The sequence below is a fragment of the Haliaeetus leucocephalus genome, unplaced genomic scaffold, assembly GCF_000737465.1.
Source record: "Haliaeetus leucocephalus isolate CR32 unplaced genomic scaffold, Haliaeetus_leucocephalus-4.0 Scaffold932, whole genome shotgun sequence".
Lineage (NCBI taxonomy): Eukaryota > Metazoa > Chordata > Aves > Accipitriformes > Accipitridae > Haliaeetus > Haliaeetus leucocephalus.
Window position 1 is genome coordinate 3,119,308 of NW_010973368.1, and position 26,880 is coordinate 3,146,187.

At 41.8% G+C, this 26,880-nt stretch overlaps 2 protein-coding genes across 6 annotated transcripts in view; one reads left to right on the forward strand and one right to left on the reverse strand.

The window, feature by feature from the left end:
- COQ6 (coenzyme Q6 monooxygenase) overlaps positions 1-9,278 on the forward strand; it is a 19,003-nt gene extending 9,725 nt beyond the window's left edge. Inside the window, exons 2-12 of the mRNA XM_010583696.1 lie at positions 1,712-1,846; positions 2,568-2,626; positions 3,752-3,875; positions 4,337-4,467; positions 4,834-4,941; positions 5,044-5,106; positions 5,420-5,527; positions 5,936-6,138; positions 7,270-7,385; positions 7,804-7,970; positions 9,117-9,278. Of these exons, the coding sequence (XP_010581998.1) occupies positions 1,712-1,846; positions 2,568-2,626; positions 3,752-3,875; positions 4,337-4,467; positions 4,834-4,941; positions 5,044-5,106; positions 5,420-5,527; positions 5,936-6,138; positions 7,270-7,385; positions 7,804-7,970; positions 9,117-9,146 (1,244 nt within the window). The 3' untranslated portion in view covers positions 9,147-9,278. The remainder of the gene's footprint in view (positions 1-1,711; positions 1,847-2,567; positions 2,627-3,751; positions 3,876-4,336; positions 4,468-4,833; positions 4,942-5,043; positions 5,107-5,419; positions 5,528-5,935; positions 6,139-7,269; positions 7,386-7,803; positions 7,971-9,116) is intronic.
- Positions 7,994-26,880, reverse strand: part of ENTPD5 (ectonucleoside triphosphate diphosphohydrolase 5) — a 26,285-nt gene continuing 7,398 nt past the window's right edge. For 3 of the 5 annotated variants that reach the window (XM_010583693.1, XM_010583692.1, XM_010583695.1), the window contains 11 exons: positions 25,553-25,696; positions 25,106-25,181; positions 23,431-23,466; positions 22,483-22,571; positions 19,691-19,770; positions 18,050-18,111; positions 16,499-16,600; positions 15,375-15,515; positions 14,967-15,023; positions 13,683-13,798; positions 9,754-13,500 (listed from right to left, as the gene is read on the reverse strand). In XM_010583693.1, the coding sequence (XP_010581995.1) occupies positions 13,414-13,500; positions 13,683-13,798; positions 14,967-15,023; positions 15,375-15,515; positions 16,499-16,600; positions 18,050-18,111; positions 19,691-19,770; positions 22,483-22,571; positions 23,431-23,466; positions 25,106-25,181; positions 25,553-25,696 (990 nt within the window). In that variant the 3' untranslated portion in view covers positions 9,754-13,413. Of the gene's footprint in view, positions 8,167-9,753; positions 13,501-13,682; positions 13,799-14,966; positions 15,024-15,374; positions 15,516-16,498; positions 16,601-18,049; positions 18,112-19,690; positions 19,771-22,482; positions 22,572-23,430; positions 23,467-25,105; positions 25,182-25,552; positions 25,697-26,880 lie in introns of those variants that run through there. The other 2 variants (XR_775404.1, XM_010583694.1) reach the window with 2 other exon arrangements.

The following is a 26,880-nucleotide window of genomic DNA, read 5'->3' on the forward strand; positions in this document are numbered from 1 at the left end:
GTAAGGCTGTGACCTTCCCGCCCGCTCCGGGCGGCGCCGCAGGTGCCGTCGGCCCGGCCCGCTGCCGTCCCCGCGGGGGGCTGCGGTCACGGCCGCACGACCGGCGGCGGTCTTCGGGCCTCCCACCCCTGCCGCGGTGGTGTGAGGTCTCGGAGGTCTTCGGGCCTCCCGCACCCGGTTTTGTGAGTTCAGCCAGTCGTGGGTTTTTGTGTCCCGCTGTCCTCGCTGTCTCACCAGCTCCGCGAAAAACTTCAAACTGGGAGCTTTCCCAAAACCTTCGTGTTTCAGTGCGTGGAGTATCGGGTACTGTTATAAGTTGACCGTAATTATTTAATCCGTGTTGGTGATAGTGTGAGATAACTATATAGTTACCATTTAGGCCCTTAATGTTCGAGACCCCATTGTGGAATTTCCTTATTCCTGCGTCCCCTTGTGACAGCACTCTAAAGTTGGCTTAAAGCTGTTTGGTTAGCTGATCGTTATGATAAGCCATGTCCTATTTATTTATGTGTGTGTATATATATTCGTGTAGCCATCAGTTTGAATTCTGTAGACTACTTGTAGCGTTCCTGTCAAACATGGTCACCCTTAAATCACTGATGGATAATTTCAGCTATAGTTGAAAATGTGTTTCTGATCCTAAGTTTCATTCTCCAACCCTGTATGTTAAACACTGGACTACTAAATTAAAATGGATTTGTGCTTGGTTTGCATCACTAGAGACCCTGAAAGTACTGGCTGCTGCTTTATTTGGAACATTGATTCAGAAGGGTGTAATAGTGACAGAAGCCTAAAGAGTGCAAAGAAGAGCAAAAGAGCAAAGATCCTGAGCAATAAGTGCTTTTCATGTATAAGGGTTTATCTTGCAAACTTATCATTGTTCTGCTTGTGTTGTTAAACAAGACCACAGCGGAATTGAGACAGCTTAAGGATCCCCTCCAGCAGTGATATCTAAGGCTAAGATGAAGGTTTGAGACCTTTCAAGAGATGAGGTTATGTTATGTATAATCTAGAAAATATGTTCAGGATACTGCTGTTATTGGGACTGTTGTAGTAGTAAACTCTGGATGTTACAAGGACACCATTTCGGGTCTCGGTACCTTCCGCAGCCATAGCGGTCAGATGCAACAAGCACGGCTAATTCAGCTGTAGTGTGATTTACTCTTTACTTGAGTCATCTCTTGATTTTTTTTTCTGTTCTCTTTAACTGAAAGTGAAAGTCTAAACTGCCTGTGCTATTCCACTGTCAGAATATAAGGATAACGAAAACATTAATGTAGTTGCTAAGTATCATAGAATTTTTATTTTGATCTCTTGTTCTAATAGGTGAATTCATGTTTAAGGTCTGAAAAATGTGTTCTGTGCATGGAGTAAACATTGCAGATTTCACTTGTTAATACTTCAGTAATGAACTTTCATAACAAAATAGGCACAAATTTGTACAGAAATGTAAACTTTGTAAAAAAAGAAAATGTTTAATCCATGCTTTAACTGCAAAAGGGTTGTTCATCTCAGTAACGGGATTGTAGTCATAAAGCTTTAAAATACAAAAGTTTACCTGCCTGGTCAAAACCTATATTGTAAATGCGTTTATTAAGTTTTGCATCTACTCTATCTTACTACAAAAACGCATAGGCATTACTGATACCGAAATAAGAAATGAGATTTTTGGCAGGAGCATTGTAACAAAGCATATATTTGCTTATTTTAGGGCATGATATCCACTTCCATGATAAGAAGATTGCTTTGTTGGAGGCTGGTCCTAGGAAAGAATATGATCGCATGCCAGACAGTTACAGCAACAGGGTCAGTTCCATCTCCCCAGGATCAGCAACCCTCCTAAGCAGTAAGTATCATTTCTGTTGTTTGCATTTTTAACAGTATATTTGAGTTGGTTTTATTTTGTTTAAACAAAACTCCTTTGATCATTTGCTGCCTTCATCCTAAACTCGATGGAATTATTTCCCTTTGTCTCTTAGTATTCTATATGCTGAATTGTGGTGATTAAACCAGGCTTCTCTCGATAACAGGGATCTGTGTTCTGGTATCTTGGTCTGATTTGTTATATAAATATTTGTGACAGTAGGCTAGTGAAAGGTTGTACGGTGCTCTCTACAGCATCAGGGAATGTTCTGTTCACAAAAGAAGCACGTACTCAGTGCTCTGTAGTCTGGTAACTCACTTCTGATTAATTTTAATTTTAAAGAGAGATTTGAGCCTTGATTCCTTACAGAGAAAGAAATGTTCTGAACAATGATGGCTGTGCATTTCTGTGTCTGTTTTATTACTCAGTGATAGGACAGTGAGAGTTGACTGTTAAGTCACAGCGTTCATGAAAGCAAAGTTCTTGTTTCTTTTCTACTGGCTTGTGTTAACAGTAAAATAATGTGATGCCGGAGCTGTGAAAGTATTGAGGCAGACCTGGTCCTGTCTAGGGATGTTGCAAGCAAAGTCTGGGCACTGATAGTCAGGGAGGGAGGAGGAGAGTGTGGACTGAGCTTCAGTTTTGTTTGGGTCTCAATGTCACATGTGAACCTGTATCTCCGTGCATTTGTGTCCTTTTTCAGGTTTTGGTGCCTGGGATCATGTCTGCAGCCTGAGACTCAAACCATTCCGGCGAATGCAGGTGCCTTACTTAGGGCTGCAAATATACTATGTGTCTGTCTCCTTTGAATTCTCAGAAGTACTTACATGAATGATCCAAAGGTTTTTTTCTTTGGCAAAGGGCAGGTCACGCTTATGATGATTCCTGTTACTTTTTGGGGGGTAGCAGTCTACTCAGAAATACCCTTCCTCAGAGTGTTGATGATACAGGATGAAAGGTTGATTTCTAATGGAAGCTGTAGATGTTGAGGCATGGGTACTAGTCAGGAAATAAAGGTAAAGGTGTGTATTGGTTTTGGCTGGGATAGAGTTAATTTTCTTCATAGTAGCTTGTACGGTGCTGTGTTTTGGATTTGTGATGAAAACCGTTGATAACACAGGCACATATTAGCTATTGCTGAACGGTGCTTACACAGCACCAAGGCAGTCCCTGTTTCTCGCACTGCCCTGCCAGCAAGTAGGCTGGGGGTGCACAGGAAGCTGGGAGGGGACACAGCCAGGACAGCTGACCCCAACTGACCACAGGGATATCCCACACTGTATAACATCATGCTCAGCAATAAAAGCTGGGGGAAGAAGGCGGAAGGGGGGACATTTGGAGTGATGGCATTTGTCTTTCCAAGGAAGTTACACATGATGGAGCCCTGCTTTCCTGGAGATGGCTGAGCACCTGCCTGCCTATGGGAAGTAGTGAATATGCTTTGCTTGTGCACACAGCGTTTGCTTTAGCTATTAAACTGTCTTTATCTCAACCCATGAGTTTTTGCACTTTGACCCTTCTAATTCTCTCCCCTGTCCCACTGCAGGGGAGTGAGTGAGCGAGCAGCTGTGTGGTTCTGAGCTGCCTGCTGGGGTTAAACCACAACAAGGTGGTAGCGTAGCTTTATATGTTAATTATGCAACAGGAAAGTAGGGATAAAAAAAACTTTCTTTGCAATTAGTTTTTTACATGAAGCTAGATCATTGTATGAAAGGAATTATGTACTTCAGTAGCTGTGCGTGAATGGTAATCCAGGATGTTTCCTCTAGTTCTGTACTTCTAGATTGCCAAGTCCTTTTCTTGTTAAGATGGATACATTCATAGCCCCGAGAGGAACAACACTTCTTTATCATGTAGCTTCATGTAATGTATTTTTTTTCTTTGTAGGTGTGGGATGCTTGTTCTGAAGCCATGATCGTTTTTGAGAAAGATGACTTAGATGACATGGGTTACATAGTGGAGAATGATGTCATTATGTCTGCTCTCACAAAACAGTTAGATGCAGTAGCAGGTAGTGGACAACTTCTTTAATATTATATTTCCCGCAGAGAGCTTTCAGTTACTTGCCTTCTGTTGTGTGTGCTAAGTTATGAGAGGGAGAAAGAGAATTCATCTAACAAGTAACTCTGAGACATAGGCAGCTTCTTGAAATGGGGTGGGGGGTGGGGGGGGGAGGAGGAAGAAATCTGTCTTCTGAAGGCTACACGGCAAGAAAACAGTTTCATATGTAGCTCTCCAGAATATAGTTTCTCCAAAAATAGACTTAATGAAAAGATCTGTAGCTTTCTATGCAGAGCAGGCCTTGCAGTGACAAAGGGTTGACCAGATCTGTTCTTTCAGGGTGCCTTGACAATTGTAGGGTCAGCTCTTAGCGTGCCATTAAGACATGCATGGCCTTTGCTGTTGTAGTGATGTTTCCTTTTTTTCATGTCTGTATCATGCTGTGACCATGGTACTTTGTGTTCCCATCAGACCGGGTGGAGGTTTTCTACAGGAGCAGAGCAGTCGGGTATACCTGGCCCCTTTCCTCTTACAGCTGTGACACAAGCCCTTGGGTCCAAATTGAGTTAGCTGATGGACGCAGACTTCAGACCAAACTGCTGGTAACTAAACTTTTTATTTCTGTTGATCAGGCGTCATCTCTCACCCAAGTCCTTTCCACTGGATTTTGTTCTGATTCCGTGTGTGCCGCTCCACCCACGTGGAGGGCTTGAGTGAGGTGAGTGGCTAACTCTGTCAGAGATGCTATGGGACACAGTGCATAGCCTTTTCTGTACCTGATGCAGGAAGACTGTGCTGAATTGGACAAGAGCAGAAGGGGCCAACTTTTCTGGTTTTGGGGAATTCCCCCCCCCGCCCCCGAATAAACAAAAAATGTGTATGTGCAGGCTACGGTTTGTAGACTGGAATATTGGCTTTCTTAGGAGCTGCTGAAGAGATTGCTTTCTATCTCTCTCTCTGTTTTGCAGATTGGTGCAGATGGTCATAACTCTGTAGTCCGAAAGGAAGCTGAAATTAAGAACATTGAGCATCAGTATGACCAGTCAGCCGTGGTGGCAACTCTTCATTTGTCTGAGGTGAAATTCTACTAATTGACTCTTCCATAAGCAGCAGAACAGCTTAAGCAGGTGATCCAGGTCACTAGTTCATAACTGTCCACTTGCTTCTTTCCACTGTAGGCCACAGACAATAATGTAGCCTGGCAGAGGTTCCTTCCCACAGGGCCAATTGCGCTTCTTCCGGTAAGATGACTTGTAGTCTCTGTATTTTTTTTTTTTCTGTCCTTTTCTAGGAACTTTATTTCTGTCTGTGCCTTTCTGTGTTAGTTTTGTCTCTTAAAATTCTGTACATCCGCCCTTTTCAGTTATTGCATTTGTTTTCCTCTTCTGCAGTCTCACTTTATCCTTGGTATTTCCCACTTGCAGCAAGTTGGGATGGAAGAGTAAAGCGCAGAAGGAGTGGTGTGGGGCAGGGCAGTAGAGAAATCCTTGCAGTCATCATTTATTTTTGCCTCTTCTTCTCTTGATACTTACCTATGACATTCTCTTAAACTAGCTGTCTGACACTGTGAGCTCTCTGGTCTGGTCTACATCTCATGAACATGCATCGGAACTTCTCACTATGGATGAGGAAAGTTTTGTGGATAGCATCAACTCTGCTTTTGTGAGTATCAGCCTTGTGGCGGGTATGAGGCTTTCTTGTAGTCACAAGAAATACAGTGGAACCCTACAGCTTAAAGGATAGTAATGGGAGAGGTGGATTCTCAAGTTCCTTCCTCTGGTGAGGACGATATTAAAAAGGCACTTAGCAAAGAAAGGATGATCCCTTGGGACTGAATTAGGTTAGTTCTGAAAGTCACAGACGTTGAACTAACTTTCCGAAAGGAGGGAAGGGTAGGCTCATCCTAGTTGGAAACTTGTATGTCCTAATAGATGAAGATAGTTTCTTCTACTGTATAGTTTTGTCCAAGTGGTTAAAATTCAGTATTTGGAGCTCATTCAGATTTTTTTCAGCTGGATTTTTATATGTTTAGTTTGGGTTAACATCTAAGGATTTGTTTGTTTTTTTCAGTGGAGCAACATAAACCACTCTGACTTCATTGATACTGCTGGGGCCATGTTTCGATCTGCTGTTTCACTCCTGAAACCCTCAGGCACTGCAGTCCGTCAGCTGCCCCCGAGCATTGCTAAAGTAGATCCAGACAGCCGAGCCATGTTCCCTCTTGGAATGGGGCATGCAACAGAGTATGTCCGGCACCGCGTGGCTCTTATTGGGTAAGATCCCCAACAGTAGCCCTTGTGTGAGTGGGTGGCATGTGGTTAGAAGTGATGAGCGTATATTGACTCCCAGTAAACAAATTAGATGGTTAGAAATAATTAATAGTTTCAGTTTGACTTTACCCAGGCCCAGTTTGTACTGTGTGCTCTTGTGCCAACAAAGTCCTTTTGTATGAGTAGCTCTCCATCCATTGTGTCTGCTTTCTATGTAAATTGCGAGATAATTATTTCCTTCTTCTGGTTCGTGTAGTCCAGTGAAACAATCCAGTATCTCATGCTGGACCTGTACTTCCCCAAACATTGTAGCAGCCATTCTGTGTACCAGTTTGAGTTTTAAACTCACCTTTCTTGAACACAAACAACGAAACATACAAATTATTCTAGATGGCATGTCATAGGCTTTTGTACGGTGGCCTATAGAAAACAGGAAAATGTCTCATCTTTTACATTCTAAGGTTGCATGTACTTTTTTCTCCGCCATAGCTGCAATATACTGGTAGCTTATAGTAATTCTTGGATGTTGTATTATACTTCAGATACCTTTCCAACTTGTGAACCACTCTGTGCTTGGGAGCACTCTGTGCTTTATAGCTTGTTAAAGTGCATGATCTTAAATTTCATACTCAAACTTCATTTAATTTCTCTAACTTTAAGACTCCCTTATCAATATGTCTGGCTTTGTCCTTTAGACGAGTCTGCTCATAAAAGAACCTGATTTTGTTTCTATTCAATGATATCCCACTTCTCCTTTGTATGCATAATGTGTGCTTTGTGTTTGAGAAATGTGCCAATGATATACCTCCTGTTGTGCCAGGGTCACTTACAAAAACATTAAGGCCTGTTCCACAAGTGATCTGAGAGAGGACTTTGGCTAGTCACCTCTTTATAACTTTTCCTTTCAGAACTGCTTTTTGTTATCTCCCCTTTGTCTTGCTTCTTACAACGGGAGAGGCAGTCAGGTAGTTCAGCATAGCATGCAAGGAGGTACTGGATAAAGCTTATTTGCTGCTGTAGGGTGGTGTTCCTTGCAAAGCGGTGAGGAGTGCTATGCTGATCCCTTCTGGGGTTTGTTAGCCATTACGGCTTTCTTCAAGAAGGGATATAAATTTCTGTCTTCTCTTGCTCCAGGGATGCAGCACACAGAGTCCACCCACTTGCAGGACAAGGTGTAAACCTGGGCTTTGGTGATATTGCTTGTTTAGCTCATCACCTCAGTGCAGCAGCCTTCAATGGGAGCGATCTGGGTAAGGATCCAAGACAATGAAGTGGCAATAAGATGATTAGTCTTGCAGGCCTTTGCTGCTATACATGATGACAAGCATTACCTCTGTTGCAGGTTAAGTGTGCTGCTATCTTGTGTTTGAAAGGCACAAGCATTTTTGAAGCAGAACTGTTCTGATGTCTGTTGGCTGTGGAGCAGTTAAAGATTCTTGGATGCAGTTTCCATCCCACAAATCTCAAAGCTGCTTTAAAAAAAAATTCTGCAGGATGGTAGTTAAAGAGATGAAGAGTAGGAGGTGATGGAAGGAGGCCTTTATTAAGATGGACCATTTCTCTGTTCTCTTTGTGTTTTCAGTTGTCAGTGGAGACTGCTATACAGATAAGATGCACAATTGTTTGTGGGAGACAGTTTTAATAGAAGCATTCAATTATCTCTTCCAGGCTCCTTAAAACATCTCTTAAAGTTTGAGACAGAACGTCAGAGGCACAATGTCTCCTTGATAGCTGCTATTGATGTGCTAAAGAAGCTTTACTCCACAAGGCTGGCTCCCTTGGTGTTGCTGAGGACATGGGGATTGCAAGCAACAAATGCCCTGCCTCCTGTCAAAGTAAGAATCTCACTTCGGTGAGGGCTGTAGGAAGAGTCCAGAACTGTTCATGAAACATACACAAGCTGTGAAGACTTTTTTTCTTTTAAATGAAACATTTTTGGTTGGATAATGCGACTTGTTCAAACTGAGGTTTTTTTGTCTTGAATGAGTCTAAGTAGTTCCTAAATTATGGCTCAGTAGTAACTGGTTTCTCCTGCAGCAAAAGGGAAGATAAGAGATCCAAGTGTGTATACTCTCTATCAGTAGTTAGATGTTAGAAGTCACTAGAAGTCTTTGACCTTATTTTGCTATGGAATGAAAATGTGGAACCTCAAATTGCATTTGAGAAATGCACTATAAAACCCCAGCCCTATGAAGAAACATCTTCACTAAGAATAAGACATCAGGTGGCTTGACAGATGTGTTGCAGGGCTCAAACAAGTTACCTGTTTCTGTGCCATTTTGCCTTGTGAAATTGTTCCCTCATGGCAGAAGTGCAGGTCTCTATAATGAAAGTTACCTGAGGAAGGCAGCAGTGAGGAGGTTGTCTTAAACACAGATCCTCTGTTTGCAGCCTGTCTGCCTAAATTCTGCACCATCTTGACCTAGTTGCTAGATTTTCACAAGTTTTCTTAAGCCACCTGTTCTCAAAGCTCCCAAGCACCCTCAAATTACATTCCTCATGTCTGGATTTGAATGTTTTATCCCACAAATCAAGGTGCCTTCTGTTAAATACAGGTGGCCTGTTTCCTTTGTGTTATTGTCACAGTTAAGACACTACCCGAGTTGAAGAGCAGTAAATTCCTAAGGCGTAGTAGCTGCCATTGACAAGATGTCTTTATTAGTTGCACTAAAAGGAGGACTGTGCTGCTGGTTCAGTGCTCAGATTTTTTTTTTTTCCTGTTTAAAGCAGAAAACCAAATGAAGACCTCTTTTTCTGAGCATAGAACCTGTTGGTAACACCTCTGTTTTGCCCTACTTGAGAAGGAAAAGAATGCTTTAACTTCTTTAATTTTCTAGCATACAGGGGTAGGTGCTCTGCACTTGGCTAGAAAGGCTGATAAAGAACTGTTGTCCATTTATATAAAGGGAAGGAGACTATAGCTGCTTTCTAGAATGTATGCTTGTTAACAAGTTTACAAATTACTTTTTCTTCTCTTTTAGGAGCAAATCATGGCTTTTGCCAGCAAGTGATCTGTTGTCAGTTCAGAACAGCAGCTTGCCAGTGAACAATGCCCTTGTAAGGACTGTGACTGATTTGAATCTTTGAATTCTGTTATTTTAATTTAACAATAAAACTGAGGGATTGAGCTGTGTATTACATCATCCACTGGTTTATGCAAAAGTTCTGTCTCGTCTGCTCTCCTCAAGAGGATTTAGGGTCTTTTCCTGCAGTACTGTGGTGTCTTCAGCCACAGAATCATCTGTAAAATGTGCTTTTAATTTGGGCTGTTTGAATTGAAGACTGAGATGGAAACAGCTGTCTGCCTTTTGGCAAATGCAGTGCTGAATTTTGCCAGCTACAACTGCTTAATTACTTTGTTTTCTCTGACGTGATTTCTGGAGCTGTCATGTCACTCCTCGGTTCTTAGCACTTCCTGGACTCAGAAAGGAGGGGTAGTTTTCCACCGAGGGAAGACACCTCATGGTGGCAGATATGTTTTAAAGCTCTAATCTGTCTCTTTCACCCTGTTCCCTGGCCTTCTCTTGGTGCTTTATTTAATAATGTTTCTTGTGGAACATGAGAGATGCAAGACAGCAGTAATATGTAGGAAAGAAAACTGCACCACACCATCTTGAATATTGTTAAAAATGCTTTAATTACTAAAATAGACATTCAAGATATTCTGTCTTAGGTTCCAAACACCAGCCTCCTGCATTAGACATTTGACACTCACAAAATTAAGTGAGCACTGCCCATGGGCAAGACTTACAGATATGGTTGACCAGTATCAGGAATTAACATCAGAAAGAATGAAACGTAAGTTTTGAACTAAAAGCCATTACTTGTGCTTCTTCAGTCACTCATATTAGGCAGTTCCTGTTAGTGACTGGCTAAAAAACATTACAAAGGAGGAGATAAAAATCAGGGCTGCAAGTCGAACTCTTCTCTTAAAAGGCTGCTTAGTCTTTAGTTAAGCTAATAAATAATCTCATTGCACTAGGGTAAGTGTGAGGACTTGACAGGGCTTCTCTAGATCCCCCACCCATCTTGAGTAGTTCAGATGTAAACAGCAGGAGCTCAATTCTGCAATTTCTTGCAAAAGAAACATTTAAGCAAAGTTTTTGTTTCTCTCATGACTGCAGGATCAGACCCCTGACAAAAAGCAGCAGTTTTGCTTCAGTTAGTTAATGAATTGTGCCACTGACAAAGGAAGGCCCTGAGCATTCAGATTTAATGCAACTTTGGTATTGGGAAGCAGATGCTCCCACCTAGCATTTGTAGTACCAGAGACTGAGGCAAAGAACACAGAAGAGAAACTTCCTCTGGGTGGTACCTGTCTTGTTTTAGACCATCCTCCCTTCAGACAAAACCAAACCCTTAAGTACTCCTCAGGGCTAGTGTCTATGCAGGTGGCAGTTACACTGCTGCTGCTTGTTCCTTACATACAACATCTGCCTTCCCTTCTGTTTCAAATACAGCCTCACTGCTTATGGCTCATAGCCCCAAGATCTATTAAGAGTTTGTCATAGCACTAGCTCAGACTGAAAGAAAACTTGGATTTTTGAAATTAGCTAGTTCTCAGGAGTAACACAGCTTGGCTAGTAACCACTGCATCCTACTTTATGTTCTCTGAGAATACAGAAGTGAATACAATTGTTCATCACTGAAGACAAAATGAACGCGCTTGCAGTCACCTTGTTGTGTGGACCAGACCATATACTAAGTTTTGCCAAACACTAGGAAGGGGAATAAGAAATGTTTGTGGTTGGGAAGAGGCCACAACTACTTTCTTCATGTTCAACCAGAAGCTCCTAGTGAGGAAGGAACAGAAGTTTGGTGTGACACTGACACATTTCCCAACATGGATCTCAAAACAGATTCTGGTAAGGAGGAGTACAGGTAGGATGAACATTTCATATTTCAAACAAACAGCCTGAATTTCCAGCAAGGTGTCAGTGGTGGGACAAGTACAGGTAGCTCCATCCCCAGCCCTTGGACTCCTGTTGCTGACTGAACTTGTTCAATCAAAAGCGTACCTTGCACCCTAGTGCCATAAAACCTGAGCTATGAGAAGGGGTAGCTTAATTAGCCACAGTCAAACTTGTGCTGTTAACTAGAGGAAGTGGACTAATGTTCACAGTAAGGCAAATTTCTAAGTCTCCAAACTGCTTGGCAAGATTACTGAGGGCATGAATGCACTACTTCCTCCCCTTGCTGGGAATTGCCAATTATTTTCAAATCCAGTTTGCAGAGAAGGTAGCATGAGGGCAGTCTTTGGTTTTACAGAAGTGGGAAAGGTGTGTTACAGCAAAAACCCTACTGCAAATGCCTGACAGGAAAGTGTTCATTGCAAGAGATCAGTGGATAAAAGCTTCCCTTAGTCACATGAGTAATACCTCTCTGTTCTTATGATATGAAAAGATTCATGTTTACCTTACACATTCCATGGTGAGAAGAAGATACTCATTTTTTATGAGCTAGCTGCCAGCTATTTCATGGGGTGGAAAGAGTTGTCTCTACAGCTGTTTCTGCTTAGGACAATGCAAGATCCACACCTGGGAGCCTCAAGGTATTCAAGCAATCTTGATGTTCTCTACAGCCAATTAAACAAGAAAACCAGGATCCTACAGCCCAGCTTTCTAGCATACCTGACAAGATGCTTTCTTTAAAATAATTGATCTTTCATTGCTTCTATATGTTTGGTGTGAAAGAGATGGCAAGATTCACTTTAAATTGTTACTCAAATAGCTGCTTGCTCTCCTCACAGAAGTCTTGGGCTTCCTAAACAGCTGCAACCCCTTCATTGGATGAACTGTTCCTGAAGATCTGCTGTATATATTAAAAATAATTCCAGAGCAATGCAGGGCTGCATGCACAATTTCATGTGTCCAACTCCACTATATTAAAAAGAAATGAAGTTTAAAACAAATTTAAAATGGACAAGGTGTAAGCAAACAAGGGATAAGAAAGCAGAGCTACTCCTGCTCTTGTTCTCCTTCTGTTTCTGATGCTAATTCTACTCTCTCCATATTTTCATCTATTAAACAACTGAAAAAACAACTTGTTTCACCACAGCTCTGCATTCAGAGGAGGTTCCTAAGAAGAGTGCAGGAAGTGATAAGCCCAAACTTTCAGATGGGAAACCACACCTTAGAGCTCACTCTGACAAAATGCGCTGTGGTGTTCTAATGGCTCACTGGCCCAGCAGGTCTCCCAGACTGTGCAGTGCCTATTTCCCTTGTGCTCGCACTAGACAATTTGGTGAGCAGATTTAACTCAGGTTTGGTGTCGTGGATTGGTTCACAGAAGAACCTGAGGAGCACTACCATCAGAGGAAAGAAGGCTGTGGGAGTGCCTTGCTGAGAGCAGAGAAACAGAACCGCCTCTCATGGCAAAGTGAGCTATCAGATCAGCCATTTCATCTGACTGCACCCTTAACGTCCTTGTGGGTGTAATGTGACAAGCATTTCTTTTGGCAGTGGAGTTTAAATAGCTGACACTGCTGCCTAGTTGTGCCAGCACAACTATGTGTTATGACTAGATGCTAAATGAAGTTATCAGGTCTGGTAGCCAGATGTACAGTATAGCTGCACAGAATTGGAAAGGGCAGCAAAAAGGAACACAAAACAGTCAGGCACACATTCTGCTTAGGAAACGACTGCTGCCTAAAGACATGCTTGGTAAGTTGTAACTTATGTTTTAGCAAACGCCTTTCCCAAAACCATGCTCGAAGTGTGCTTATAGCAGGCCCCTTCTTGAAAGACTGGGGTCTTCTTGCAATATATTAGCTAAGCTAACAGACAGGTACTTGGAATGCTGAGGCTGGCAGCATCCATAGTTGTTCACTTTTCTTTGAGTGACTGTTGATGTCATCTTTAATTTCTGTATTTAACATCTCACAAGCAAATTTAAGTTACATATGTTTAAAATAAAAGGGGGAGGAAAAGTCACATGTCTGTAGTCTGCCACCACGTGCCAGGTACTCTGTGATTCTAGCAATGGGATGCCATACAAACGTGCTGGTGAAAAGCTGGCTTTGAGCCCCTTGTGGATACTCTGCTGGAGTTTAGGCCTTTTGACTTTCAGAAGGCAGCTTCTGGATCATTTATGGCAATCACAATTATAAATCATACTGTGGCAACTCTATGCATGATGCCAATCCTGGGTGAAGATCTGTTCTATAGCTTTGGTCCATGTTCTGCTCTGTGACCAACTCCAGCTGAACAACGTACCTGGAGATTTCAATTTGCCTTCTCAGCCTTTCAGAAATGCTTAAGTCCACAGGAGTGCCACAGCTCAACAGGTTATCCCCAGAGACTGCAGTAGGTGAAAGGTAGCACCCAAAGTCCAGCTTGTCTCTATGTTGTTCACTTTCTTTGTTAACTGTAAGGGAAGAAAAAGAAGTATTCCCAACAGTTTCCTAGATTCATATGTTGCACAGGTGACAGTAACTACATGTAACAACCCTGGAAAGACTCAGTAGATAATTACCCAGAAAAATGAACCAATGTTGATTGATAAGAGAAATTTGGAAGCTGGCTTTGGGATTTAACTATTTTTCTCACCTGTAAGAGTGTGTTGTCCCTAAATCCAAAGCCTTCCTTTAGTAAAGCAGTGATGTAAGTGAGATCCATGCAGAGGAAAGGACTGGCCGAGTTGTACCTCTCCATGTTATCGCAGACTACAGAAGGAAAAAAAAAAAAAAAAAAAGGATCTCAGCAAAATAAAGGAGCTTTTATCCACATTATAGATTTGAATTTACCTCAAGCCAAAGCCTACTAAAACAAGCCACCCGATTCTATTAATGGGTATATATGGTACATGCTACACATAACTCTTTCGACATCTGAATCTCTGCTGAACTGACAACTGGCAGGGAGTTGGTAGATTACTTATTCTTTCAAGAACACAACATCATTTGTCTTCCTTCTCTAGTCTCCAAGGATGGCTGCAGTAATGGACTCCACCTTCTAGGTTGGCAGCTTCTTTTATTTTTTAATAAATAAATGGTTTGATGGTGTTAGATAACATCTTAGCTGCATCTTTGGAAATAAGGTCTCTCGGTATCCGGGAGGAAACAAACACCCCACACTCAAACTTTAGAGCCTAATCCCCCTATTCAAAACCATCTGAGTTTCTAGGGAGATTAAATTTAACTGAAAAATCATCAGAATTTAGGTCATATTTTAGAAAAAAGTCAGTCCTGAGCTACATAATTAAGCATCTGCTGGTGACAAATAGGGTCTACTAATCATCATGAGGATGATCACAATTCAGAGGTAATACCTTGCTCTGTAAGCTAAGTTTTAGCCATCAGTAGTGTGGCAAGGTGGGAGCTCTTTTCACAGGAAGAGGTACAAAACTAGAAGAAGCATTCAGGAAAAAAGTCAGGGGGAGGGAAAGGAATGCAGGAGAGGCTGTCAGACTTGAACAAGCTCTGCTCTCCCCCTCCATTTTGTTAGATTAAAAAGGATTTAAGGTGACAGACTTACAAAAGTCAGCACTCTCCTAAACTCAAGAGAGTTGCAGTTTGACAGAAGGAGCTCTTGATACAGCAAATTCACTTTCTTTTGTACTGACATTTATGAACTATCATCTCCTTCCTCTCCTGAAGAAAGCTGCGGAGCCACTAATGCTTTGTTTCCCCTCACTGCTCTATCAGTACTTTCTTCTGCAACAGTTACAGGTGTTGGCTAATAAAAGGTAAGATGACACGGAGGATGGAAGTGGAATAAAAGTTAAACAAACATTTTTTTTAGAAGTCAAACTCACATCATGTACTGCCTATAGACATTCATATTTTTGTTATTTCTCATCCCCACCAGTTTCCTAAGTCTCATGACAGTTACCTTCTTTGGCTTTTCTTTCAAAATCTTTCACTTCCAGAACACCTCCCTGTTCATAATCTGAAAAGGAAGAGGTAAGAAAACATCACCATAGACCTGAAAGCATTTGAATTCTCTAAGTTGACCCTAGAAGGCAACTCAGTGATGCTGGGCTAGGAGTGAGATCTGTTGGTAACAGGGGACAGAGCTGCAAGTATAACTGGAGCTCAGAGCACAAGTCTCATCTGCTGAACTCTGAACATCAAACTGCACTGATGGATACACATTCATTCCCTGAAGGCATTTTCTGCACTTCTTCTTTCTCAACACCATTCCTTTTCCCTGCTCCCCATGGCTCCAGCCTCCAGGGTTCTTCTGTCTACCTTCTGGTTGACATGTTCATATGTAGTGGATTATCCCAAACCAATTTACCAATTAGGTTGGTGTCAACTGCGCGATCATAGTAATAGGAGAAAGCATAGAAGGAACTTCCACGAATCTCATCTGGTTGGTGCAGTTTCCCTTTGACAACCTTGAGTACTTCCAAGTAGCAAGGCTTGAATCCTGTTTCTCCTGTCAGGACAAACACAGATGGGGTGAGCCAGAGAGGCACATCCAGGAAATGGACGAATCAGTGGCAATAGGATGAAAAAGGGAAGAAGCAAAGATTAAAGCATCAGAATCATAGAATCGTTTAGGTTGGAAAAGAGCTTCAAGATCATCAGTTCCAACCATCATCCATGCCCACTAAACCATGTTCTGGAAAACATGAAGAGGTAAGAAAAGCTTAGATATCCCTCCCATAATCCAGCATGGCACCTGCATGCAGGCAAGGGCTCTAGATCACCATCGTGAAGCGGAACTGGTTAGAACAGATCATAGCAATATCTGAAAGGTGTGCTGAGCAAACTAGCGTAGGTGCATGAAAAGCTTCCTCCACATCAGGCAAAACTCCCATTGTTACATTCTATGGTCATCAGCAGAATCTCATTTACATTTGCTACTGCCTGCTAGATAAAACCCTACTTTCCCTCCCCATCACATCATCATTTTATCAATCCACTTCACACACCAAATCTGCAAGTCGGCTCTCGTGTTCCCCTGTTGTAAAGCAAAACAACACGAGTCACCAAAGGGGTCTGTTCTAGTCACTGATGGTAGCAGCTTCACCCTCTGTATACAGCATTAGGGATAGTATCTTAAGAAATAGTTCCACAACTGAGATACACTTTGGCCTACCAGTTATGGTACCCTAACACAGCCCGAGTTCTTGCACTTAGCTCAAAGCCTCAGAAAAAGCTGTCTTATTTGCACAAGTAACTCTTAACGTTTCCTGTTAAGGTAGCAATTGTAATAAGGGATCACAGCCAGAATATGGAGAGTGCAGGTGAGTTACTCTTACAGCTTCAGATTTTTCTTTGGCTCTGTCCAAAGTCCAGATCTATAATTGGACAGGTATCTGTCATAACCCAAGGTAACTGATGGAGTATTTGCCAAGAAAAATCTCAGATTCGGGAGACAAATCTTATAAGAAGCAACAAGTCTCCTTAATTTACCTTCTTTCTTGCCACCATACCGGTATTTCACTCCCCCGAAGTGCCACTCTGCCTCCAGCTGCTTTGGCAAACAAGAACTGCGGAACATTTGTCCATCCACAGCTGGTATGAAACCAGAGGGGAGAGTCAGAAAGGATAGCATTTAACACAGTTATCAATCAATACGCAGAACCAGAAAAGAAAAGGCTGAAAGATCTTCATTAAGGTCTTTAAGCAAAAGTAAGGAAATCTGAATTGATGGATGCTGCACATGATTATGAATTATGGACCAGTCTCAGTCTGGAAAAGTTGTGCCCATTTTGTCCTGCAAGCTGCAGAGCAGCTGGGCTTGTCATTTGTTAATGAGAGCTACGTGGTACAAGGATATCTGGATAATGGCTGTTCACCACAGAAGACAAGAAACAAGAGGTAATAAATTAAACACACAGATACACAAACCCTAACAAACAGCAGATAACCAAGACAAACAAAGCAACTGAGCAATGAAGACAAAAACTAAGACACTGATCAATGGCCACTACAGAACCACTGAATGTACCCTTAAAGAATTTAACCAGAAATACCGTAACTGATGGGAAGAAAACATGATTATTGTGGTCAGTACAGGTATCACAGAAAAAGCAAACTTCTTACAGAATGGTTGAGGGGGATTGTGGGACTGTGCAAAATTTACTATGGGATGTTTAGGGGAAGGCTCAAAGGCAGGGACAGAGGGAATCAAGGGATCAGGGAAGCACAAGTGTGGGAAAATGGAGGGGACGATAAAAGAAGGCAATCACAGCTAAGCAGGCAGCTGGTCAGTTTGCTTTCCTGGCTGAGCCTTGTGACCAATCACTGCAGTCTGTCCTATCTTCTTCTTAAACCCTATTCCCAACTATTTTTGATTTGAGTTCATTCCAGTAATTAACACAAGTCCTTCTAGCTGGCAAGTAAGAATCCAGAAGGAGGAAAGACCTCAGGTCCTGGCCAGAGACAGGACAAAAGGCCCAAGGTCTGGTCATGAAGACTGGAAGGACTTAAGGTCTGGAGAGACTGGAAAGACTCAGGAATGCAAGCATGCATTCAGGTTAGTGAGTGACAGTGTGTGTGATATGCTCGCGGACTTCAAGCTAGTCTAGTCAGTGAATACAGCAGGAGATCTGGGGGAACATGGCAGGCCAGGCAGGTACCAGAAAGACCTATAAAGTGGGTTTGGCCTAAGCAGCAATCCCTAGGAAAAGGATGTATTCATGCTGTTTGTGTTTCTGTCGATGCTTGTAAAGCTGTGAGTTTGTGGCTGGCCATGTCTATATGGTGTTTTTATGTTCCCATGTATGCATTTCTGGAATTTGCAGTCAGTATCACTGCTAGCTGAACTTGGAAATAGGGAAAAGCAGCTGTCTCAACAGACAACTCCTTAACAAGCAGTGGCCTGTTTCCAGACAGATCTCTACCAGCGAAAACATAGAAAAGCAAGAGACAGAAGTGAAGACAGGGAGATGGGCTGCTGACACAAGACTAAGTCTAACCATATCTTTCAAAAATCTTGGATGTTTTATCACATGAACATACCTTCTATATTCAAAGCTCCAAGTGCTGCTAGTCTGGCAGCTTTTAGTCCAAACCCCAAATAGCTGCAAACAACAAAGACAGACATTACAGTTTTAATTCTTGCACATCTGGTATGCTTCACCCATAGCCTCTTCCTAAATCCTGGAACACCCAAACCAAATTTCCTTCCTCCGCTTCCCACAAGTCTCCCCTCTCTAAAACAGAGAGTTTCCTTGGCCAGAACAATTCCAAAGACCAAAAGACTGACACAAACCCAAGAATTAGAAAGAGCTGTAAAATGGAAAAATCTAAAACTGCTGAAAGTGGTTAGAGCTGCTGTGGTATTTCTATAAGACATTCGTGAAAAGCAAAAATGCACAATCTTAAAAACAAGGGAGAAAGAAAGGTTTGTAAGGAGTGCATAGGGAATAGGATGGCCATTCTTTTGTCACACAGATAAGACTATGTGCTCTTAGGGCAGAACTAATAGGAGAACTGCAGAACCTCCCCCTAAATGGAAGCTGTGCCTTTGTGTGAAATTCACCTCTGTTTGACTCCACAGATTACCGCTATACTCATTACAAGCTAGGATGTTGTCACCGGCTGGGCTGAAACCACGACAGATGTGAACGTTTACGAGAATGTCATTACATGTTGCTGGCTTCAGCAACACAGCTAGATGAAAAACCTGTTGGCCTTTCATTCCCAACTCTGTGTTTGGCTACTTATCCCTTTAGTCATGTCAATATAAACGTTTACAGAATAATCAGAGTTAAACTAACCTCCAGCTCCCTCATTTTTTGGTGACAGTTTTCAATCCCAGTTATTTTAAGTGATCTAATGGACTGTGTTGGTGAATACAGCAATCAGCTACATCACTAAATGTAAGCAGTAGGAGAGGAGGACTATTAAAACAGCTCTGCTGTCAAGTAAGCACATTCTGTAACTGACCAAGATGATAATCTTCACCCCACTCACTAGTAACAGGCTGTGACCAACGCTCTATTATACATGGTCAAGTTCTCATGACTGTAAGTCATGCAGGTAAACTCTCTGGATTTCACTGCAGACATCTCAAACTTGTTAGCTTAACGCAGTAAGCACAATTACATTATTTCAGGCCAAGCATCCCCTCCAATTGGCCCTGTTGTGCTCCATGGTCTGTATCAGCTGCCTATGGTTGTCTCTCTTTGGTTTACATCAGTCTAGGTTTTACTTTTTGTCCAGTTGCTGATGAGATGTGCCATTTCAAACTAAGAAATAAGAAGAAAAAAGTCTCAGGAAGGTCCTCTTTCCAAATCTCTGACCAGGTTTAGTTGTGACTACTGGCACGATATCCTCCTTTCTGCTTGGTCTAAAATATTTGGCTTGAATCCAGTAATAAGAATTCTTCTCCTTAAATATAGTGACTCGTAATGCTTTCTCTTCATTTGACAGACTGACTAATACTCCCTTGCAGTGATATTAACCGTGATCCTGGAACGTTTCCAGTCAACTAATGTCAGTTCCACTTCAACTAATGTTTCAAGCAGATATGAAAACTAGTAAAAAAGTCATGGTCCCAGCAGCTGGTAACGGGATGACATGGCCATTTGTGGTTAGCTCAGGGGCTGCAGAAAGACTGATTTCCCCAGCGGAGACAGCAGCCTTTTTGCTCCTCACCTGTGGGTATAGAGCTTGTAGGTGCTATTAAACATTTCAAATGAGGTAAGAAAATCCCCAGGGGTTTCCTTCAAAGTTTCCTAAAAGTTAAGTAAAAGAAGAAATCTTTTAGTTCCTATTATGCAATAAAGAATAACCAACTTTGATGTAATATCACAGACATACCCATAGGGTTTACTGCACACTCATCTGATCTGCTTTGAAAACAAAGAACAGTTTTCCAGTGGCACCCACTGCTGTAATACCTGCAGCTTTTAATACTGAGTTTATTTATATGCATCTTTGTGTTACTCAATGCATAATAGGGAAGTGCAACATATCAGGATGAAAATACTTTCTAATTCAGGATACCCGAATTTTTCAGAGTACTTACGTGCTAGTCTATATATACAGTGTCCCCATCAAAATCAGCTGCACTAGAAGTGCTGTGAAGTTTTGCAAGTCAGACTAGACACCTCAGTTGAGGAATTCAGAAGAATTAAAAATGCAAAGTAAAGTACAGGCCACATTTTCACCATGTTAAATGTCATGCTAATACTCAAGAAAACACCGTGACCACTCCCAGTCTTAGGGCTGCTTTACCTCCTGGTTTAAGTGCTTTCCTCTAAATTAACCTCTTGTCTCAACACCACTAGTTTTCCTCCTTTCACAGTCTTCCCTCTGTGCACACCTCTGCCCCACTGGTACTCAGTCCCTACCTTCTTGCCAGACTAACTCTCACATTCTTGTAAATCTGAGCCAGTTTAGGGCTTATTTACTGTTCCTTTGTTTCCAGTCCCTGAGATCTCAATTCCAGTTTCTGTCTTTCCTCTGCTAGTGACCTCATTCTCCCATCCCTTCTTGGCCCTGTGCATCCATATCAGACACTCTGTTACTCTGGGCCAAGCAGCAGAATCTCAGAGAGGACTGAAGCTGCAGAGTCCCTGTCGTTACCATTCAAGTAACCTGATACAGCAAAAAAACCACCAAACATCTGGAATTGTAGAGTCCTAGACAGAAGCCTGCTCAAAGCTGAAAGAGATTTGGCAGCATTCAGCTTGAGTTTCTCCTGAAAAAAAAAAAAAACAAATTGAAATTTGTTCTGGGTGTCTGGTAGTTTTTCATTGGAATGGCAGTCATATCCTTGCCACAAACCACCCAGACCCTGCCATATTTTGAGTTCTGTTCCTAAACCTTACATCACAGAAACTTTTAAAAAGGAGAGATCCTGAAAAAAAATTGTTTGGAGAAAACAACTGACTTTTTTCATGCCTTACTTTCACAAAAAATGTAGAAATCCTCACACCCCTCCCAAATGAGGCAGGGACCAGACAGACAATTTCATGATTATGATTGGTTTTCAGTTGCTTATAACTTTGGCAATAATACCATGAAAAGCATAACACTAGCTTAAGAACAGCTCCATGCAGTTACCATTAGATGTCCTCTATTAGTTTGTAATCTATATTTCATTAATGAATCTCCTACTTTCACAGTATTTTGTTCAAAATGAATACAAGAACAAACATGTGACTGCCTCAGATTGCAGGAAGGGAAAAAAACCCTCTGCAAATCAAAGGGGGAAATCCCTGCTAATTCTGTCAGATGGGAAAAACTCTTCAGAAACATACTGAGCTATGTAGTGCTCTTTTGTATGAACTTGACAATACAGGTGAGAAGCAGACATAGCATACAAGCAGGCAACATGAACCTTGACTCCACACTGCCCTACAAATTCACATCATTGGTCCTGGTCAGTAGCAAACCCTCAAGGCCTTTTCCTGCAAGGCTCTAAGGAGACCTTTGAATCCTGAGCTGCAGTTCAGCCTACTTCACAGCTCTATTTATTCTCCAAAACCCTGACATGCAACACCCTTTCCTGTTGGTCCAGCGCCCGCTTCAGCAGGTGTTATCAACACAAAACAGAGGACAAGCCCAGAGTACTTGAGGCTTTGCTGAACAAGATAAGGTTGCACGTCATGTTTCAACATGACCCACCATTGCAGAACTAAAATATCCCGATATGAAAACCATGTGTTTTGTAGTCCCCAAACACCCTTTGAGAATCTCAATTTCTGTAAACAAAAAAATTTTAAACAAAGGACTCTTTCAGAAAGGGCAACAAAATCAACTTCACAATACCAGGGTATAGAATGCTATAGTGCCCTTCCAATACTCACGTAATTTTCCCATGCAAACTATAGATCTGGGTCCCAGTTCAAACTGTTTCTAAAGAGCTAAAGAATTCCTGACAAATCCAGCAGATATAGACTGAGGGGCAGAGAGGGAAATTCTCAAATAAAATGAGAAGAAATTGATAAGAAAACAAAGAGGGATTCGCTGTGCTATTATAAAAGATATTTGCCCCATGAGACACCCCCCTCCAAAATTTAGTGAGGATCGACCATCAGACTGGAATGGAAAAAAAAGCCCAAACAACTCAGAGCAGACCCCAAATTTCTTGTAATATGCAAGAATACTTCCTGGAAATGTTCTACATTTATCCAATACAAAATAGTTGTCTGCATTAATGGGGCTTTCCCAGCCTGGGTCTAGAAAACAAAAGCTGTTTCTCTTTGGTTTTACCCATTTGCTTTCTTTCTTTTTTCTTCCCTGTTACCCAGGCTCCTTTGTTTGCAAGTGCCTATCATCCAGCTGGTGATGTCAAAGGGAACAGAAATATAGATGTTCTGTACACCACAGATGTTCTGCTTGTGCCAGTGCTGACAAAATGATATCCGAGAGCACAGCAGTGTTCAGGTCTCTCCACTGGCCCTGCAGTCCCAACCCGCACACTTTTAACCACTCCTCACCTCAAACCGTGGCAGGAATGTGATTTGGGTTGAGGCTCCTCCCAAGTCCAGAGTCCCAACAGTATGCTGGTTCTGGCCAGACAGCTGCCCTGCAAACAACATCATGCTCAGAACAGCCCGAAGTGCAAAATACTGCATGCATGTTCAGGCAGCCACCAAGTTACCACATTATCACAGCAATACAGGAGGGCTGAGCTAGCCTTCAAAGACAAAAAACATCACAGAGAAAAGGTAGGCAAACAGAAGGTATTATGGAAAGATTCATAGGACTTTCTTCCTTGATTCCAATTTCACCTCCAAAGAGACAAAAGCAGATAAATCTCTAGGCCTCCAGCAAAAGCTGAAAGTAAGAGACAAAGTATCTCCTGCAGAAGACTGTCAGGGAGAGCACATAAATTCTGTAACCACCATACAGCTGGACAAGAGCAGTAGGAGAGGAAGGATGGTAAGAGCAGAACCAGCTATTATTGTTTCTCTTCACCCAGAGCAGCTTTTTTTGCTTGCTCATGTATCTTCTAGAGTACTGATTTTCTTTTTTCACTAGATTGCATTCCCAGAACTTCTTAGAACCAGTAGGGCTAAAGCACCAGTGCATCCCCTGTTACACCATTCTAGTTGCATAGTTCAGGCCGGGATGAAGAATATTGTAAAACGTTGTTTCCCACCTTCTAACATTAGCAGTACCACTCGCCTATGTACGTTACAGAAACCAGCTTGCCAGTGCCTCCCAGTCCTGAGTAAATCCTGGCACCTTCTGGATTAAGATGTCTCCTTCTTACGACAGGTGTGGCTCACCCTTGGGAACACAGTCTGTCCAAGATAATCCACTGCTTTAGCACTGGTGCCACAGTGGGGAGGAAAAGCAGGACATGGCAACCAAGACAGAGGAACCTAGAGTGATCACCTCCACAGTCCATATCTATAGAGAAGTTACACAGAATCAACTACCTGTCAAAAAGTTCACAGTGATCCAGGCTAAAATTCCTGCAAAGAGTGAAAAAGGAAAAAAAAATTACCACTGAATACTCCCAAAGCCTCCTGCCCACCATTACCACCTCTCCACATGTTATTTATTTACCTGGAAATCATTACTAATGTAACATAACCGCCCCATACTTCAGAGATTAATTCAAACTTACAATTAAGTGATATGATGTGCTATTGATTCATTAAAATCTCATAAACTGGGATAGGTAGAATGTTTGTAATATCCATGCAACTGCAGCACACACAAATCATGTTTATTATCCAAACAACACACAAAGAAGTAATGAGCTGACACAACGCACAAGTTTCCTTGGGTACTTTCCACCCCCTCCCAGCATTTCAGTTCCTAATCTGAAAACTGCATACACACCACTCCGTGTTTTAATCTTGAGGTTTCTGTAACTACACTACAAACGTAGTGGGAACCAGTAAAACACAATTCCTCTGACTCCAGCAGCTTGCCTGACGCTGGCATGATTCTCACCCAAACATAGGCAAACATGTGACAGTAGAAGAGGTGGGAGGTTTAAATAAACCTTGGCAGGCTACGCTGTGCTCTATTATGCCTCATTGGTCCTGCTCCCTGTGAATACAACACTTTTCCCCACTATACAATTCACCTCTTAATCCTAGTGACAAACTATGCATTGCACCATACTTCATCGAATACTTGCAGGCTTTATGTTACTTCTCCTTTTCTCTTGGCCCATGTGGACAGATTTTGCTCTTTAATCTTCCTCCATTTATTAGTTGTTTAAGCATCGTGATAATTCTTTTTGCTTTCCTTGAACACCTTCCAAACTGGCAATATATCTGCCATAATGAAGTGTTCAGAACTGAATGTAACACCACAGATGGCTCTTTTCAGGCATCCATACAGAAGGATTATTACCTGCCTTTTCTCCAAGGTAATATGTCTGGATATGTAGCCAAAACGTTACAGTGGTCTGTTCTGCACTGCAAAACCATCACTGACTCCAAACCTACAACATATTTCACCTTTTCTTGTATTTTATGTTACTTCCTTTGCTACTTTACTAGCTGCATTTTTCCCATCAGAATATTTTTAAAAATTTATTATTATTTATTTCATTATCTAATTTAATACTTGCCAATTATCCTTCATTCTCCTCTAATATTCACAATGTTTCCAACTTTAACCCAAAAAATGATGAGCTAATCATAATAGGTTATTTTTAATGCTGATATTGCAGAATTTATGAGGCACCTTCCATAAGCTTCCTAGCTTGCTATGTATTGTCATGTAGCCTTTCAGAGGTGGACACCCTCTTTTTTCCCCACCAGTTTCCAAAAGCAGGCTTCAGCTGGTTAGCCTGCATACTTATTTCTGAGATAAGGTTCTGTTCTGGAAACTCAGAAGGTTTCAGATGAACCTTCATCTAGCTAACTCGTAAATATCTTTGTGTATCTGCATTTGTAGCCTAACAGATGACCAAGTAATCAACACCTCCTAGGAAAAGCAGGATTGCATTGTTTCAAACAGGGCTAGAAACCTTTTATTTTTTCCCTCAGTTTAGTGACCGTTTTCTCTTTCCCCCTCACATTAATAAGATCTCTCTCTCCCCCTTTCCCCTGTTTCTCTTTGCTTTCACTTCTTCCTCCTTCTAAAACGTACCTTCATACGACCCGTCCATGATGCTAACACTATCCTCTGGAACAAGAAATGGTGATTCCTCAAAGACTTCTCTCACCTGAAGAAAGAAATAATGATTAGATTCCTTTGTCTTAAGAGTCTTGTTCTGCTCTGAGGGTGACAGAGAAGGTTTTCTGTTTCACAGCAGTAGAAAATAAGACAAGTGTGTGGAGTAGACAATATTCCTCCTCTTTCAAGGGCCAGGAAAGAAACAAAAAAGTATCATAGGTCTCTCCCCCCATGCCTTCTATCCACATCAAGACAGAGGATTTCAGAAAGTCTGTAAAGTCTGTGAGTTTCATGCTATCATGGGATTACAGTCACTTTTCACAGCTGAAATTCTCTTATGCTAAACAGAATGGAGAACTGAGTCATGAAAGATGAAACAGGGAGAGCAATACTAGTGTATCCAAAAGATCTTAGTATTACCTCTAAAAGAAGAGCCTGAGCTTTCTCCTCTGACAGCAAACGCAGTCCAGCTGTGGCTTTCAACACTACTGGGGTCTTCTTCCAGAGATGAGGTGGCACAGCCTCTATGGCCACATCCAGCAATCTTTTGACAGTTTCAGCACCCTAAGAGGAAAAAGATGTTTCTCTCACAGTTTCCTCCTACAGGCCATCAGAAAATAGGCCTCCCCATTCTCCCTCAACACTAGTGAAACCAGTATTCAATAGCAGAAGATACCTCACCCACACCTGACAAACATCTTGCAGTATGATGAAACTAAATGGTGCAATTACTGACTGAAGCTACCAGGGTCAGAGGAAATGTCTGTAGATTTCATTAAATGCAATATAAGAATTCCAAGTGTGTCCACAGCAAGTAGTGTAATTAAAATGCCAGCTGTAGAATGGTTACCACACAAGGTAGAGGCATCACGGCTAGGCTCTGAATTATCCACACTGTTCTAACAATTACAGTTTGGCATTAGCAATAAACATTCTCCTGTGAAATGTCTATAAATTTCTTTTGGGTGAATTCTTCTCCTCTCCTACCCAACAAACAAGACAATTTAGTGAAATCATGGGAAATCTCATCAAAGTTTAAAAAAATCCCAAAGTCATTCACTCTTCCATAAAGTTTCACATTCAAATTCCTGTAGTACTAAATGCAACTGAGCAAAATGAGAAACCTGAAACTCCCCCTATGCTAGCCCCCAAATCCAAGACTGCTAAAGCACACAAGGTAGAGTATCTAATCTATCATTCCTCTGGCACCTCCTCTAGCTTGTGAAAGAGCCTACTGGCAGTGCAGGGGATCTGGAAAATGGCAGTTTCCTTCAGGATTGGCCCTGTGTATCAGAACAACAGGATTATTTTAGCAGTCTATGCTCTGTTGCTCATTTCTGACTCCTGATCCAATAGAGTGACATGGAACGATTGTACTGTGCATGAATTCACAATCATCCCCATTTGTAAATAAAAGAGGATGGCACCTAACTTCAATTTCTTATTAAAATTATAAATTTGTATGTTAATTAATACATCTGATTGTGGAAGATGAAGCTGTCCAACTGTGTTTTTAAAAACCCTGTACATAAACAAAACAACAGATGTCCTGAGGCAGTTGAAAAGTAACTGCCTGCACCTATATCATTATTCAGCTAAAACCGTAATCAAATATTTGAACTGAGCATAGCTGAAGTGAGTCCTACATATCACTGAGCTATGGCTTCCAAACAATGGTTCCAAAGATAACAGCAAAGAATTGAAACAAACAAATTACAATAAGTCTGATGATAAAAGCAGAGAATCAC